The sequence below is a fragment of the Sminthopsis crassicaudata genome, chromosome 4 (genome assembly GCF_048593235.1).
Source record: "Sminthopsis crassicaudata isolate SCR6 chromosome 4, ASM4859323v1, whole genome shotgun sequence".
Lineage (NCBI taxonomy): Eukaryota > Metazoa > Chordata > Mammalia > Dasyuromorphia > Dasyuridae > Sminthopsis > Sminthopsis crassicaudata.
Window position 1 is genome coordinate 14,131,265 of NC_133620.1, and position 17,116 is coordinate 14,148,380.

At 40.0% G+C, this 17,116-nt stretch overlaps 1 protein-coding gene across 1 annotated transcript in view; it reads right to left on the reverse strand.

Annotated features, from left to right (window-relative positions):
- PATJ (PATJ crumbs cell polarity complex component) overlaps positions 1-17,116 on the reverse strand; it is a 335,316-nt gene that overhangs the window by 193,513 nt on the left and 124,687 nt on the right. The window contains 3 exon segments of the mRNA XM_074265778.1: positions 2,482-2,605; positions 9,309-9,701; positions 13,158-13,274. Coding sequence (XP_074121879.1) covers positions 2,482-2,605; positions 9,309-9,701; positions 13,158-13,274 — 634 coding nt within the window.

Consider the following 17,116-nt stretch of genomic DNA (forward strand, 5'->3'; position numbering starts at 1 on the left):
TGTTCTTCTGCCTCTGTTCTCTTGAGCAAATAAATCACTTAACCACACTGGGTCTCAGGTCTCTAGGCTCTAGCCACTGCACCATCTGGATGCCCAAAAGTACTGTGGCTTACGGGTATTTTCAGCAGTCAAATCAATAGGACCTCAGGGGTCACGAAACAGTAAAAAGTAGACAAGAAGCCCAGGAGTTGTGGAGGAAAAGCTGTGAGAAAGGAGCGAAGCGACATCAAAAGAGGCAGGGTAGTTCAAAGAAAGGAGATTTTCAGGATGAAAAGCAGACTGATCCTCTGGGGTAAAGGGGAAAAGAAAGCCCTGAAATACGAATATTTTGTGAGGTGAGAATATAAAGTTAGGAAAGGATAAAAGGCAAGAGAATTTTGAGCCTAAGAAAACTTGTGCTACATTACAAAGGAGGTTCCATAAACACTTGCAAATAAGTTGATAGAAAGTAAGAAATAAACTGAACCACAGCATGAAAAAGAAAGCAGGATTCTTCAAAGTCAGCCAGCTAACTCGCAAGTCAGTCAGTTCTTCCGAATTTAAACCCAGAACTCCTTTCTCCAATGCTGTCATTGGCTATTCAAGAATCATGTACTTGTTTTGGTTGTTTTTGTTTGTTGTTGTTTTTTGGCGAGGCAACTGGGATTAATTGAGATCTCTGGGGGCACAGGTAGTTAAATGTCAAATATCTGAGGCTAGATTTGAACTCGGGTTCTCCTGACTCCAAGAAGATGCTCTATCCACTGTGCCATTAGCTGCCCCTCAAGAATCAAAAATTAAGCACTGACTTGTGTAGAAGATACAGGGCCAGGATACAAGGCCAAATGCAGCAAGCACTCCCTGCCCAGAGGGAGCGTATCTTGTCCTGGAGAAGATGAAAGAGATCCAAAATGCTCACAGAAAAATAAATACAAACTTTTAAAATATAACTATAGAGGGATGATTGGGGCAGGTCTTGTCTATAATCCAAAGGCAAATTCTCACATTTCTGTAACTGTGCCTGTAGTCTTTCATGAGATTGCTTTTCAATCATTTTAAAGTGTCTGATTTTTCACGACCTCATCTGAGGTTTTCTTGGCAACTTAGTGAAGTACTTTGCCATTTCTTTTTCCATCCAAGTCATTTTTACAGATGAGGAAATTGAGGCAAATGGGATTAAATGACTTGCTTAGGATCATACAGCTAGTGTCTGAGGCTTTATTTGAATTCATGAAGATGCTATAAAAATGGGCTACTTTTCTGCCTCATACAACTAGATGCAATTTTATGTACAAAACTCAGTTTTTATAAGGTTAGTTGAGAAAGAGAAATCTTTCTTCATCCTTGACAGCACCCAGCGCTGATTCATTTGGCTTGGGAGGGGATACAGAAGGGGAGGAAGCTGTTCTGAAGTCGTCAAATCTCAGGTGTTCTGTCTGTTAACCTGGACAACCATGGACAAGTCAATTTTCCTCTGAGCCTGAGAGGCTCTGTGAGAAAATTAATGTTTCAGACTTTCAAGTGTGTAATGAGCAAGAGGAATTCAGACAAGTAAAGAAAGATGTATATGAAGTAATAGCACAACTGGGAGAAGAAACTACATGGTGGCAACAGTAATGAAAATGAAAAGAACAAAGAAAAACAAAAATGGAATGCTGGGTAATTAGGATTCATGCTTACTCTATGGTCATGTTACATTTTCCCAACATAAGGTAAGGATCAGGTTTCATTTTGTCACATCCCCAGTGCCAGGCACATAGTAGGCACTTTAAACATGAAGTGGAAACATCACAGTAGGCTGTCAATTTCTGTGTCATCATAGAATCTCATAATAGCAAACAGTATTAAGATCACACCGGAGGCATCAATAATTTCAGCTCCCTCATTCTCCTCCCCAAAAAAAGATTTTTGAAGAAAAGTTCTTTTTTGGAAAGAAGGACCAATCTTGAGCCTAAAAAGGACTAAGGTGGGTTGTATACATTAACGACAAAGTAGCGTTCTTAATGTATCAAAAATTGGCCCTAACCTAGAGAGCTAGTGCAGCATTTCATAAATGTTTAAACTTTGCCTTTCCATATTCATATTTAACAGCTCCATTCCATGAACTCACAGTATGGTTTGATGGCAACAGGCTTTTTAATATACACTAGCAGAAATTTATTTGTAATTCTCTGATTTCAGTCCATTGTACTGGTGTTTGCATTGTTCTCTACTTAAGAATAAAAAGCTCAATGAGGCAGAAAAACAACAACAATGCAAAAATTGCTTCAAAGCAGAATCTCCACACTCTAAAAGCAAGATGGAAATCATTTGTTTTATGAGCACCTAGACTAAGGTCTGTCCAGATGAGGAACTGCCTGAATTCATGAAAGCAAATCATGATTTGAATTTGGATGGAATCAAAAGGATTGAAATGATTGAGAAAAGCAGTATATTCAAAAGCTGCTTTGGCAAAAGCAAAATTTAAGCAATTGTCATTCATGGGCAACCCAAATCACAAACCTAAATCCAAGCCGCTATTTGAGATGGATTTGGAGTTTTCAAGGTCACCAAAAATGTCTTGGCACATGTCGCCTTCAGAGGAAGTGATGACGGACAGAGAAGTGTTCCCAAAATTCTCATCGATCTGGAGAGGAAGAGAAAGGGAAACATATTAGAACGATATCATGGGAGAAATAATGAAAAACTGAGGTAGCTACCAACCCTCGACTAGCAAATAGCAATCGACTTTTCTTATCTGAGAGAATAGAAGCTTCTGAGGACAGGGATTGTTTGTGTCTTTGTACTCCAGGCATCAATCTACAATGCCTGCAAACAACAATAAAATAATATAAAATATAATTATAATATTATGTATAATAAAATATAAAATAAAATAAGCAGTGACCAATGGTCAATTGGTTGATGGTTTGATGCTCCCTTGAAACTCATCATGAAGGACAATGTCCGGAACATGATAGAATATCAGTGACCAATGGCCAATTGGCTGATGGTTTGGTGCTTCCTTTAGGTTCATCAAGAAGGACAATATATTTTTTTGGACATATTTATATTTTGAAGTCCTTATAATTACAAGTAATTGGGATTCCTTGGGAAAAGTGGTCTTAAAAGGCTTGCAAACCAAACAGGACAATTTTGCATCTTCTAATAATAATGGTGGCAATAACAATAAGAAAAGGGGAGGAGGAAGGAATGAAAAGGGGAGAGACAGAAAGAGAGACAGACTCACAGAGAGAAACAGAAAGAGACAGAGACAAAGAAAAAGTGTGAGAGCATTTTTCAAGGACTGCAAAATGCTTTCCATCTTTTCTCATTTGATCTTCACCATGCCTTGCGAAATATTGTTATTATCCACTTGAACAAATGAGGAGTCTCAGGATGAGAAGAGTTAAGTGACTACCCCAGAGTCAAACAGCTAAGAACTGTTCAAGGAGACATATGAACTTGGGCCTTCCAGTCCAAATCCGGCACTCCAGCCACTCACCCAAGCCTTGTCAGAAAGAATGTACCATTTCTCCAATTCAGTCCAAGGCCTTATTTCCTCTCTCATAATGAATTCATCTTCAGAGCCCATACCAAATACCGCCAACAGACTCACTATCCAACTGAACGTTAATGCCATTTTCAATGAGGAAAGAAGAGATGGGTGGAGGGTGTGAGTAGACTGTAGCCTCCTTTTAATAACAAAAATGTCACTCTATAGAGGAACAGAGAATCCAAAATCTATGATAGGAAAGAGAGAGCTCTCCCATGGCAGGTCAGAATAATGATGAGAATAGTCCAGTGAAACTCACATAAGGGGAAAAAACTTAGAGGAAAGTACTAAGCACCTCAATTAGCTATTATGGTGAGCACAACTGGGAGAATTGAGAGGAGAATCCCGTGGGGTGAGAAGGTATGATATAGTGCCGAACCTAGAATCAGAAAAACTTGACTTCAAATCTGGCCAGGTGACTTCAGTTTCCTCCACTATAAAATGGAGATAATAATGGTACCTGCCTCCCATCCCCAGGATTACTGCGAGAATCAAATGAGATAATATTTATAAGAATCCATTGCCCCATATCTGGCACGTAAGTGCTCATTTCCACCTTCCTCATTGTCTAAATAAAAGAGATCACAACATCAATATCTGTGTGCATCATGTGTCATAGATTTGAAGCTAGAAATAATGTTGGCAGTCATGGCATGAGCCACAGCTTCATTTTGCATTTGATGCCAGGAGAGTTTACATAGTTTGATCTGGGTCATATAGAATAGTGACAGAGTAATATCACTAATGATAGTAATAATATTTACCTGGGGATTTAAGGTTTAAAAAGACTTACACTTGCTATCTCATTGGATCCTCATAACAGCCCTAGGAAGTAGATATCATCAGCCCTGTTTTTACAAAGGGGGAAACTGAGGCAAGTAGAGGTAAGATGACATGATACACATCATATAGGATAGTGACAAGAGAGATAATTTAAAAAATAGTATTTATATGTGGATTTAAATTTTACACATGATTCTATTTGATCTTCAGAACAAGTCTGTAAAGCAAGTATCATTATCATACCTATTTTTTACATAAGGGGACACTGAGGCAAAAAGAAACTCAGTGATTTGCACGAGTGGCTGAATTGGGATTCAAACTCAAGAATTCCTGACTCTCGATGACTATAGTAAGCTAGTATTCAGTAAACACAAAGACCTCAGCTTTTGGGATAAGTATTCACTTACTGCTGGGAAAATTGAAAAATAATATGGGAGAAACTAGGTATTGACTAACATCTAACACTCGATACCAAGATAAGATTAAAATGGACTCATGATTTAGACATAAAGAGTGATATTATAAGCAAATTAGAAGAACAAAGGATAATTTACCTTTGAGATCTGTGAAGAAGGAAGGAATTTATGGCCAAAGAAGAATAAGAGTACATTATGAAATGCAAAAGGGATAATTTTGATTACGTTCATCTAAAAAGGTTTTATACCTGCAAAACTAATTCAGACAATCTTAAAAGAGAAGCAGAAAATTGGGGGTGAGGAGAATTTATATTCAAAAGTTCTGATAAAGGCCTCATTTCTAAAATATGTAGAGCATTGATTCAAATTCATAAGAATCCAAGCCATTCTTCAATTGATGAATGGTCAAAGAATCTGATGGGAAATTTTCAGATGAAGAAATTGAAACTATTTTTAGCCATATGAAAAAATGCTCTAAATCACCACTGATCAGAGAAATGCAAATTAAGACAACTCTAAGGTACTACTTCATATGTTTTATATTGGCTAAGATGATAAGAAACGATAATGACCAATGTTGGAGGGGAGGTGGGAAAACTGGGACACTTATACAGTGTTGGTGGAATTGTGGAATTCCAGTGGAATTGACACTGGGTCAATATCCCAAAGAGATCATGAAAAAGAGAAAGGGACCCACATGTCCAAAAATGTTTGCAGCAGCCCTTTTTGTAGGGGCAAGTAACTGGAAACTTAGTGGCTGCCCATTAGTTGGAGAATGACCGAATAAGTTATGGGATATGAATGTTATAGGATATTATTGTTCTATGAGAAACAATCAGCAGGATGATTTCAGAAAGATCTGGAGAGACTTACATGAACTGATGCTGAGTGAAATCAGCAGAACCAGGAGATAATTGTATACAACAACAACATTACATGATGATCAATTGGGATGGACTTAGCTCTTTTCAACAATGAAATGATTCAGGTCAATTCTGATAGACTTGAGATGGAGAGAGCCATCTGCATCCATAGAACCGTGGAGACAAAATGTGGATCACAAGATAGTATTTTCACCTTTTTTTGTTGTTTGCTTTTTGTTTACTTTCTCATTTTTTTTTCCTTTTTTAATCTAATTTTGCTTGTACAGCAAGCAGTTATAAAAATATGTATAGAAGAATTGCCCATGTTTAACATATAATGGATTACTTGCTGTCTAGGGGAGGGGGCAAAGAGAAGGGATGGATAAACAATTTGCAATACCAAGTTTTGTAAGAATGTATGTTGAATGTATTGGTCTACCTGCTATCTGGGGAAGGGGTGGGGAAAGGAGGGGAAAAATTGGAACAAAAAGTTTTGCAATTGTCAATGCTGAAAAATTACCTATGCATCTAGCTTGTAAATGAAAAGCTATAAATAAAAAAGAGTGTATGTTGAAAATATATGTTGCATATATTTTGAAAATAAAAAACTATTATTTAAAAAAAATTTTACTGGGCAGCTAGGTGGCGCAGTGGAGAGAGCACCAGCCCTGAATTCAGGAGGACCTGAGTTCAAATCTGGTCTCAGACACTTAACACTTCCTAGCTGTGTGACCCTGGGCAAGTCACTTAACCCCAGCCTCAGGAAAAAAAAAAAAAAAAGAAAAAAGAAAAAGAAAAAAAAGAAAAATTTTTTTTTACTGACACAGTCTAGTACTCTCTGCCCCCAAAGCCAGGGTTTGAGAGAGCAGAAGTAAAACCATTTCCCATCAGCATCATGTACTGATGAATGTGGGGGAGAGAATCTTACAGGCCAGAGACACTGAACATTAGAAGTGACCTCTGTGACTCTGGACTTCTAACCCTTTACTTCAGCTTCGTTATCTGAAAAGTAAGGGGGTTAGATGAGGCTTCCTGAAGTCCCTTCTCCACCTTATACCTAAGACCCTCTGACTGGCCAAGAGAAAAAGCCACTGTTGGGAGGCCAGAAAAGAGTTTATTTTGTCCTAGAAGTGGGAGAAATTGAATGAGGAGCCAACATCTGACAGTGGGGATGAAGAGGAAAAGGAAGATCTTGGAGCACAAGGAAACAATAACAGTTTTGCCAAATAAAATTGCAGAAAAATGAGGTCAATTAGTGCTGTAGAAAGAGCCCTGAGGCAAAAGCAGCCTAAATCTCTGTTAGTCTACGTTCTCATATTCTGCAACGACACTCTGGGAACAAAAGCACGGCTCCGAAATGCAGTTGTAAGCCATCCATGCTGGGCGCTGCTGGCGGCTTAGCAAAAATAGCTAAATGTGCTGGAAGCCTTGTGGATTATGACAACATTAGAAGAAATCATGGTTCTGTAACCCCTAGCTAAGGAGCATCACATTTACACAAACAAATATTGCCAAAAAAAAAAAAAAAAAATTCTCAACAATTAAAAAAATCCACTTGGGTTTGCCTTCTTGGGGAATGGAATACTAACCTAAAAGGGCCTGAAGCAGAAGCAGGGGAGGGGGAAAGGGAAAGAGGCCCTAACTACCTTTCCAGATCTTTTCTCTCTAATCAAACATCACACTCTGGAATATTGAGAAGGTCACAGGACTGAAGGATCCGAGATTAGTGGCAGCAGGAAGCGACAGAGGCCGTCTGGTCAATCGCCCTCGTTTTGAAAAAAATGGAAAGTGAGTGTTGGCTGTGCCTTCACTGACAGCCCCAACACACTGCTCTTTAAGAAAGCTTTGGAACACTTCTGGCTCGTTACTGACAAGTCTATACTCTTTCATCACTCAGAACACCCTCTTCCTTCCAATTTCACTCCATTAAAATTGTCCGTATTATTGTTGCCATCATGGTACCAGGTCATTCTCCCTGTCTTCCACTAACCCTCACCCTAAATACATGTTGTTTTATCCTAAAGGGATTTCACATCCACAGGGATGGTCCCTGAAGCAAATTAACCTCCTTCAGTCCATGGCCTATTCCTTCAAATCGCCTCAGCCATGCTTAGGAGTCTCCCCAAAATGTTCCCCTTCCATAATCCAAACTTTCCATCATTCTACAATTCCCTCATCCCTCTCAAACCCCTTACACATCCTCCATCTCTCAGGACCTTCTCGGACACTGTCAACATACGACTTCTCCGCTTCTCCAATCTGTGCCCTAGAGTGAACCGGCTCATCCACATCCCTCTCCACCCCAGAGGTCTATCAACACTCTGCTCTTTCCAAACCTCAGGCCTAGATTCCCCCCATTCTCCTCCTATACTTTAACTAGGAGCTGCTGAGCAGAGCTGAAGAAAATGACAAAACCATGGTCACCGAGTACACCTCAAAATAGTGTTTTCCAACTTCACCTGGACTTCACTATAGCAGAACAATCCTTTGGTTCCTCTCCCCTGGATTCTCTCTCTTTGGAGTAGTCCAACCTCATGTTATAGATATGGAAACTGAGGTACTAAAGGGGCAAATGGCCTGCTCAAGATTATATACTCGGGGCAGCTAGGTAGTGCAGTGGATAGAGCACCAGCCTTGAAGTCGGGAGGATCTGAATTCAAATGTGACCTTAGACAGTGCTTCCTAGCTGTGTGACCCTGGGCAAGTCACTTAACCCCAGCCTCAAAAGAAAAAAAAAAAAAAAGATTATATACTCGGGGCAGCTAGGTAGTGCAGTGGATAGAGCACCAGCCTTGAAGTCAGGAGGATCTGAATTCAAATCTGATCTTAGACAGTGCTTCCTAGCTGTGTGGCCCTGGGTAAGTCACTTAACCCCAATTGCCTCAGAAAAAAAGAAAAATTAAGATTATATAGTCTTTGGCCAGTTGGAAATCCCATACTCTGATTGAAACTCAGTGCATTAGGAAATCTGCAAGTATTTATGGTTCATATTTGTGCCATTCCCTACAAACAACACAGGGCTTGGCAAAGTGCAATCTCTGAATGAATGCTTTTGGTTCACAGATTTGTTTATTCAATCATTAAGTACCTATTATATGCTAGACACTGGGCTAGATATAAAGGATCCAAAAAGACCCTCCCTGCCCCTATTCCTCTAGAGAGAGGGCCTAGGTACATAGACAAAGCAATACAGGATATTCACAAAATAATGGCCAAGTAGAATCTGGAATACTAACAATGGGGGGAATCAGGAAAGTCCTTCAGAAAGAGGCAGCCCCTGAGATGAGCATCGGAGGCTGTGACCATGAGCCAACCCCATGTGTGTCTGTCCTCAAATGACCGGTCCAGCCAATCTAATACAAAGAGACTCATCATCCCGGGGGCCTCAGGGGATGTTTTTCCCAACCAAGAAAACTCTCCAACACACCATCTGTCTGTCTGGGAAGTCACCCGGGGCTCTTGGTCGGAGCCGGTGGAGGACGTGCCAAAACTGATGAAATTACAGTCCGTCGAGGATACAGAATGAATCAAAGATCCCTTGGCTTCCATCTAACCATGTGTCATCTCCCATAAAACATTAACTAATTCTTTGCAATGGGAAGACATCTCAAAAATGCTGTAATCATAATTTAAAGTGAAAACTACCAGAGAAATAGAGGTACTTGGCAATTTACAGACTCCATAAAGGAAAGGGAGAGGAAGGAGGAAAAGGGACGTTTTAGGATTTCTTACCATTGTTTCACTGTTGTATCTGTTCTGGGCTAGCTCTTGGGAAGTCGGGTGCACCATGGATCTCAGGTCATGAGCTTCATAGGTCGCTGGATGACTTAGCCACTGGGTGCCAAAGTGAAAATCCTGGCCTGCAGAGAGAGGAAGATCTTTCTTGCTGAGTGATGAAGAATACAGCTCCATGTTCTGAAAGATATCCTGGAAGTCATACACATCATCCACCAGCATCTCTCTCTCTTCTCCCATTTCCGGTGCTCTAGGCTTCAGGAAAGAGTGCATCTCCCACGCCTCTTGAGTATTGTCAATTTCTTTGGACTGTCCATGGAATGTCCTTCCCAAGTCGAGGAAAGGCTCCTCCAAATCCTCTTCACGAAGGAAGGAATCATCTCGGAATTCCTACGGACAAATGTGTCGAACATAAACTGAGGATCTCGAGGCTGTATTTTACATGAGACCAATTTGGGAATTTAAAAATCACTAGGTGGCTCTTCCCCCAGCCAAGCAGACCCTGTTTGCTTTCCCTCTAACCACCTGCCAGTTTTTGCATGTACCTTCTCTGTACAGCGTGTCCTGCAAGGGCACTGCAAAGAAGTACGTCACATCAGCCAGCCCCACGCAGTGTGTTCCTAGCTTACCTGCTTCCCAGGAGGGGCACCAGCACTAAAAATCAGCAGTGAGAAAAATTTGCCTCGGGCAAGGTGAGTTGCTTACTTACAAACCTCCTTTATACATTAACTACCTTATGGCCTCCAGCATCAGTCCTTCTTGTTTTCAAGAAATTATAAATGTCATAAAATCGTGATCCTGCTTTAATTCAAAAATTAAACTTTTCAAAATTGTGATGGCCAAGCTTTGGTCATTCCAAAAAAAAAGCCCAGATGGGACTGTGGGAATAGAACACTAAAACTAACACAAAACACCAGAGTTTTTTGATATTTTGGTTGGTTTTTTGGAACTTTTAAATTCTCTTTTTAAGAAAAATTCTTTAATACAAGAGAAAAGGCTATCTTGCAGGGGACTGGAAAAGGGCATGACAACAGGTAAGGCAATTAAACTCTCCAGCTCAGCTTCTCTAATATTCTAAAACTGGTTCTAGGCCCTGAGTTCAAATCAGTCTCTGACACATTAGGCAAGTCCTTTGTTGTTATTGGGAATCAGTTTTCTCATTTATGAAATGCACCACATGACTTCTGCCATCCCTTATGTTGTCTAAAGACTAGCACAGATAAGTTTGGAAAGACCAAGGGTTGATGGATTGACTAATCAATAACCAGTCAATAAATAAGCATCCATTAAGTACTTCCTATGGGCCACAGGAGAGGCAGCATTCACTCAAAACCAGGGAAAACTGGCTTCAAGTCCAGCTTTAGAAATATATAAACTATCTGACCCTAGACAAACAATTTAGCTTCTTAATGCACTAAGTACCTGAAAGATAAGTTTTCAAAAAGGGAAGATTATCTCCCATCAAAACCACAGCTATAGTCCCTATCCTTCTTCTGCACCAGGCAGTATGCTAGAGAGGGATATAAATATGAAAGAGAACTACCTTCTACTCTCAAGGATATTATATTATATGAGGCAGAGATAACAAGATAATATTAGCTAACCCTTATATAGGACTTACTGTGTGCCCTCAGGCACCATGCTCAGTGTTTTATAATTATTACCTCATTTGATCCTAACAACAACCCTGGGAGATAAGTGCTATTATTATTATGTTTCTTTTACAGATGAGGAAACTGAGGCAAATAGGTTAAGTGACTTGTCCAGGGTCACACAGGCTGGATTTACTTGAAGGTCTTTCCTGATTCCAGGCATGGTGCTCTAGCCATTGCTTTGCCTCACTGCCATAAGACAGAAAAATGTAGGCAAAACATACGTAAAACATACATGGTCCTGTTAAGCAGGAGGCTTCTGGTCATTGGAGGGATCCATGGACAGTGGTAATTTTTTTTTTTTTTTAAACTATGGTAACTCTCAAAAACCATCCAAGAAGTAAGAGAGAAGATAGACCCTTGGCAAATGGAAAGAATATGTTCACCAAGAAAATTACAAATCCAAAGTGTGCAAAACCCACATTTTACATAGCATTGCATTGACCCGGGCACATGGCTAATCTCTCTCTAACAGACTTTAAGCTGCCCGAAGACATTAAATGAGATACGCTTTCTAATATTTAACAGCGGCAGTAATGGGTTCAGAGAGAAAAGCTCTTGGTAACAAGTCCATGATGCTTTTCTCAAGCCCTGCCTCCACTCAGTAAGAAATGGCTTCTGAAGATGAATTGCATTTTCTATTGTAAGTGTCATTAATATGAAAGTGCAGGGATAGGGGTTCAGAGAATTTTCTTCCTCTCAACCAATTCTTTTCTTGCCAACAGCTACATGGAATCGCAATGAAATAAATATGGAACAAGGACAAATTCCCAAAAGCAACTGGCTTCATCAATGGATTAAGAAATCCAAACGGTGCCATTTTAGAGCTGTTTTTCCTCAAATGAGCAGGGAAGAAGGATGGGTTTGTGGATTGCAAGACCATAGAATGTTACCTAGACCAGCATTCTCATTTTATATAGGAGGAAAATGAGATCTGAAAAAGAGGAAGTTGTGATGGGAATTCTGGTTCCAGGCAGGGAAGGATGTCAAGAATCATCAGATTCTTTAGAACTTTAGAACTTTAATTTTAGAGTAGAAGAACCTGAAGTAGAGAAGAAGATTTCAGTTTCTGAAATCCTAAAAGGATAAGATTACAGGTGGACTTCAGAGAGTATCGAAGCCCAACCTTTCATTTTACAGATAAGGAAATCAAGGCTCACAGAGAAGAAATAACTTGATTGAATCCAGCCTTAAACCCAAGTGCCCTGACTTTTAGGGCATTACTTCTACTGCCTCCTCAAAATTTCTATGGTAAGGTTATCTCTAAGAGGACAACGAAAGGGGACTGTTTTCTTGAAGATAGTTACAGTTTTATAGTACAACAGCGAATAGCAAGAGCACATGCAAAGCAAAATAAGTTGCCCATTCGGCAAGACGAGTATGTCAAGTTTCATGGGGAAACAGCCCTGTGATCTTTCTCATCACTAACATATATGCTGTGTTTCTTATCTAAGATCTCATCTGAACTATGAATATCTGGTTCTGAAAAACAAGATGATTTTATGGGATTGCCTAGTTACAGAATTTCCTAAAAAGAAGAGCATATATCCCTTTTGTTTCATGTTCTTAGCATCCAATACAATGCCTGATATATTTTTTTTTCATTTATCATACTTGTGTTTTCAAGAATATAGGCAACTCCCAGATAAAGAAGAAAAAAAAAAAAAAAAGACATACCAATAATGCATTTCAACACCTTCTCTGTAATTTAGTCTTAAAGAACTGGGAACAGGGAGAAATTTGGAGATGTGCCCAAGAATAAACAGCTAATATGGACAAGGGGCAAGACTTAAATCCAGATCTTCTTGGCCCTCTAACCACTATGCTACACAGCCTCTCATGTGTAGTAGATAATTGGCACTTTAACAAATACTAGTTAACTGATTGAATCGCCACAGGATTCTGTTAAGAGGTAGTAAATCACTCTTGGTCAATTAAAACAGGTTTCATTAAGCATACCACTTTGGAGCAAAGCTAAGGAAACCTAAAAGGAAGTATTTCCACCTTCAAGAAAAGGCGTTAAGCTTTTAGGAAGGTGGCTTAAGTCAGGGCTTAATAGATCCCACTTCCAAAAGAAGGAGCAATCGATTTCCATCTATACAGGAATTGTTGGGAATGAGATGAAACGTCTTCCTTTGTAAAAGTGTCCAGAAGTAAACTGTCTATTGAAACAAGAAACCTAACTGCCCCTTACCGAGGGAGCTTCCAGGATCAGAGAGGAGTCCATGGCCTCCATAGGTCCTGAGTAATCAGTTGTTTCTTTAAAAGCAGTTGGTTGTGAGACACACGTATTTTCCTCATTACCTTCAACCTGGAAAGAAAGCAAGAAATATGTGATTAAAAAAAAGCAAATAACCGATGGTTTCAAACCCTCTTGGGGTTGAATCCGAGTCTTCCCAGGAAGCAAAAGTACTTGGGATTTTTCAACAGTGAAGTTCTCTATTCTGTAAACACACGGAAGGAAAATTAATGCCCCAAACAGGAAATGTATTAGTTCTCAAAAATGATAGGACAAGGAGCTAACCTAAAAATTAATATTTGAAAGGATGTAAGGTTTCCACTGAAACTTGAGCACCCCTCAAAAAAAAAGAAATCATTTTGGATATTTATTCTAACTGATAAAAAGAAAGCCTGCAAATGTAGCAAAATAGAGACTTTTTTTTGGGGGGGGGGGAAATAACGAGACAAAGCACATGTCCTTTGGAGAATGGATAAACAAACCATGAAACAGGAGAGAAGTGATAAATGTGATGAATCAGAGACTCAGAAAGACTCCCATGAGCTGGTGAAAAGTAAAGAGAACAAGGAAACAAACAATATACACAATGATTACAATGAATCAGATGGACAGAAGCACAAAACAATCAAAAGGGAATGTTAAAAAGTTACAAGCAAGTCTCAAAGAGGAAATATCAGAAGAACTTCAACCACACACAATCAGAAAGACTCCCATGAACTGGTAAAGAGTAAAGAAAGGATAACAAAAAAAAACAAAAAAAAAACAAAAAAAAAAAACCAATATACACAATGATTACAACAATACTGATGGACAGAAGCACAAAACAATCAAAACGGAATGTTAAAAAGTTACAAGCAAGTCCCAAAGAGGAAATATCAGAAGAACGTCAACCACACACACACACACACACACAATCAGAAAGACTCCCATGAACTGGTAAAAAGTAAAGTAAGGATAACAAAAACAAACAAACAATATACACAATGATTACAATGATGCAGATGGACAGAAGCACAAAACAATCAAAAGGGAATGTTAAAAAGTTACAAGCAAGTCTCAAAGAGGAAATATCAGAAGAACCTCAACCACACACAATCAGAAAGACTCCCATGAACTGGTAAAGAGTAAAGAAAGGATAACAAAAAAACCCAAACAATATACACAGTGATTACAATGATGCAAATGGACAGAAGCATAAAACTATCAAAAGGGAATGTCAAAAAGTTACAAGGAAGTCTCAGGACACCTCAACCACACACACTCTTTGCAGTGGTGGAAGGCCACAAGGATGGAATTCTACATATACTGTCAAATATCTTTTCTACACATTTCATCAATTTTGCTGATTTTTTTACTATTTTTTTTCTTGTTAAAATAGTCCTTGTTATCTCTTCTGTTTCTTGTTAAAATATTTTTTTAAGAGGGGAAAGGAGGAAGAATACAAGGAAAAATTTAGGTAATGTAAAAACAAAAGATTAATAATTTTTTCTAAAACATGTTTATTCAATCTTCTCATTTTATCACTTATACAATTCCGATCTTGATTTCCCCAATTCCACCACAATCAGAAGAGCAGAATCTCAAACACAGAAGGACTTTCATGGTCCAGCTTATCTTCTAACAAGAATCTATTCCAGAAGATACTTATCAAGAGAGCATCCTGGTACTACTTAAAGACCTTTAATGAAAAGGAGCCTATCACCTCCCATGGCAGGCTGTTCTACCCTGGAGTCACCCTCACTGTTAGGTCACTTTTGCTCGTATTAATGTTAAATCAGTTTTGCTCCGATCCACGCCCCCTGCTTCTGACTTCTAGGGTCAAACATAAAAAGCCAAACAACTCCTTCACACAACTGCACCTTACCATCTCCAGCCATCTCTGCCCCTTGGCCCCTAACCACAGCAAATCTGCTTCCCAGACTAAACATCCCCTATTGATTTGGCTAAGGCTTCCATAGCATGATGTCAAGGCTTTTCCCTCCTGGGCACCTACTTAATGATAGTGCCCTGTAACCATGGGCTCACACCAGCCAAGGACAAAAACACCATTACTGCCTTTTGCCTGGAAGCCAGACTTCTCTTAGAGATGCCCAGGATCATATTATGAGTTTTCTTGACCTCCTATCTTGGAGGTATGTTAGAGTAAGACATGGAATCCAATAGACAATCCTGCTGTGGATAATTAATGGTGGCTTCCCAGGTCAGTTATTTAACCTGCCTCCATGTAACTCTTTTAGGTGAGCTTTGGGAGCCCCAGTCTTGAGAGACAAAGAAAGGCCTTTTTCCAGGTCACATAATTGGCCTTCTACAGTCTCCCGGTCAGCTTCTCTCCCTGTTTCATGGACGTGTGTCTTGTCTCCTCAAATAAATGCTAAGAGCCAAGGATCGAGGTCCAAGACCTTCAGTCACATTTTTTTTTTCAAAGTCTGCAAGCCTACATACAAGGAAGCATTGGACAGAAGTTCCTGATTAAATGCAGGAAATGGGAATCTTTAAAAGTATATATTTTTCAAATATAAAGATGCCAGAAAAGACCCACTGTAGGCTGGAGCCAAGAGGCATGTCACATCACAGCTTGTAAACAGCTCACTGGGCCAATAGCACCGAGACAGGAGGAGAGCTCCCTTAGCAGGAAAGAGTCATCACGCTGACCTCTCCCCCAGTTGCATCGTTGCCCTCCCAAGCTCATTGGCAGCCGTGGCCTGAAAAAGGAACTCCTGGGGAGCTTCCACCCCACAACTGGCAAAGCTGTCGGCAAAAGGCTTGGGGGCCTGTGGTTTGTGCGTTCGCCCTTCTGCCAGAACCAGCGGGACATCATCTTGCCTGGCTCAGGCCAATTCCTGATCTTTGTTTTTCTTTAAAACAGTCTGGGAGTCCCCAGCTGGGCCTCCTCTCAGGAAGGAGAACACGAGTTCTAGAGTTTCCCTGACATCCCCTGTCTTTAACATGTCTGGGAAGCTAGTCAGACAACAAAAAGACAGGGAGGTCTGCAGGCCACAAAGAGGCGCTCATCCCATTGGAGTAAGAAGAAGCCTGCTTCGAAGGAAGCTTCAAGGTAGCTTGGATAATAAGCCTATGTTGATAGATTGGAACCTTTAGAGCTAAATTCAATTAAATGAGCAATTATTAAGCAATTTCTCTATACAATCAAGCAGTCTTTAAGCACCAACTGCATGCCAGGCTGCTCAAGGCACTATGTTGGATGTTGAGCCTTAAAATGAATTAAATAGTCCTTGCCCCCAATCAAGGAATGGTCCTTCCAGGAAATAGCATGAGCAAAGGCAGAGAGATGGGAAAGCAGAAGTCATGTTCAAGGGGAAGAGAATTATCCAGTCGGGCTTTAGTATACCATGGATGGGAAAGTATTTTATTGATCAACAAGTATTTACCAAGAATCTCCCGAGGAGCCAGGTGGTACAGTGGGTACAGCACTGGACCTAGAAAAAGGAAGACCTAGCCAGATACTTACTGAGAAAAGTGTGAGCCTGGGCAAGTCATCTAAACTCTTTTTGCCCGTTTCCTCATCTGTAAAAGGGAGATAATAATGGTCCCTACCTTGCAGTTATTGTAAAGATCAAATGAGTTACTATCAGGAAAGTGCTTTGCAAATTGTAAATGCTAGCTATTATTATCATTAACCAGACAAAAGGCAGAGAGTTATGCACTAGAGATAGCTACCCAAAGACAAAATGAGAAACAATCCTGTTACCTCAAGGAATAGCCATTATAAAGAGGAAGAAGCCAGTGACTAGAGGTCTAGACGAATTCCAGACAAAACAGCTATGTAATAATCTTAGGAGGGGGATGAACATCAGCAGCTGGGGGGAATCAAGACAGCAAGCTGGACACACCCTAAGGAGTCCAAGCTATTAGGGCCCACTCGGTCCAGCCATGAACAAGAGGTCAATGGGTTT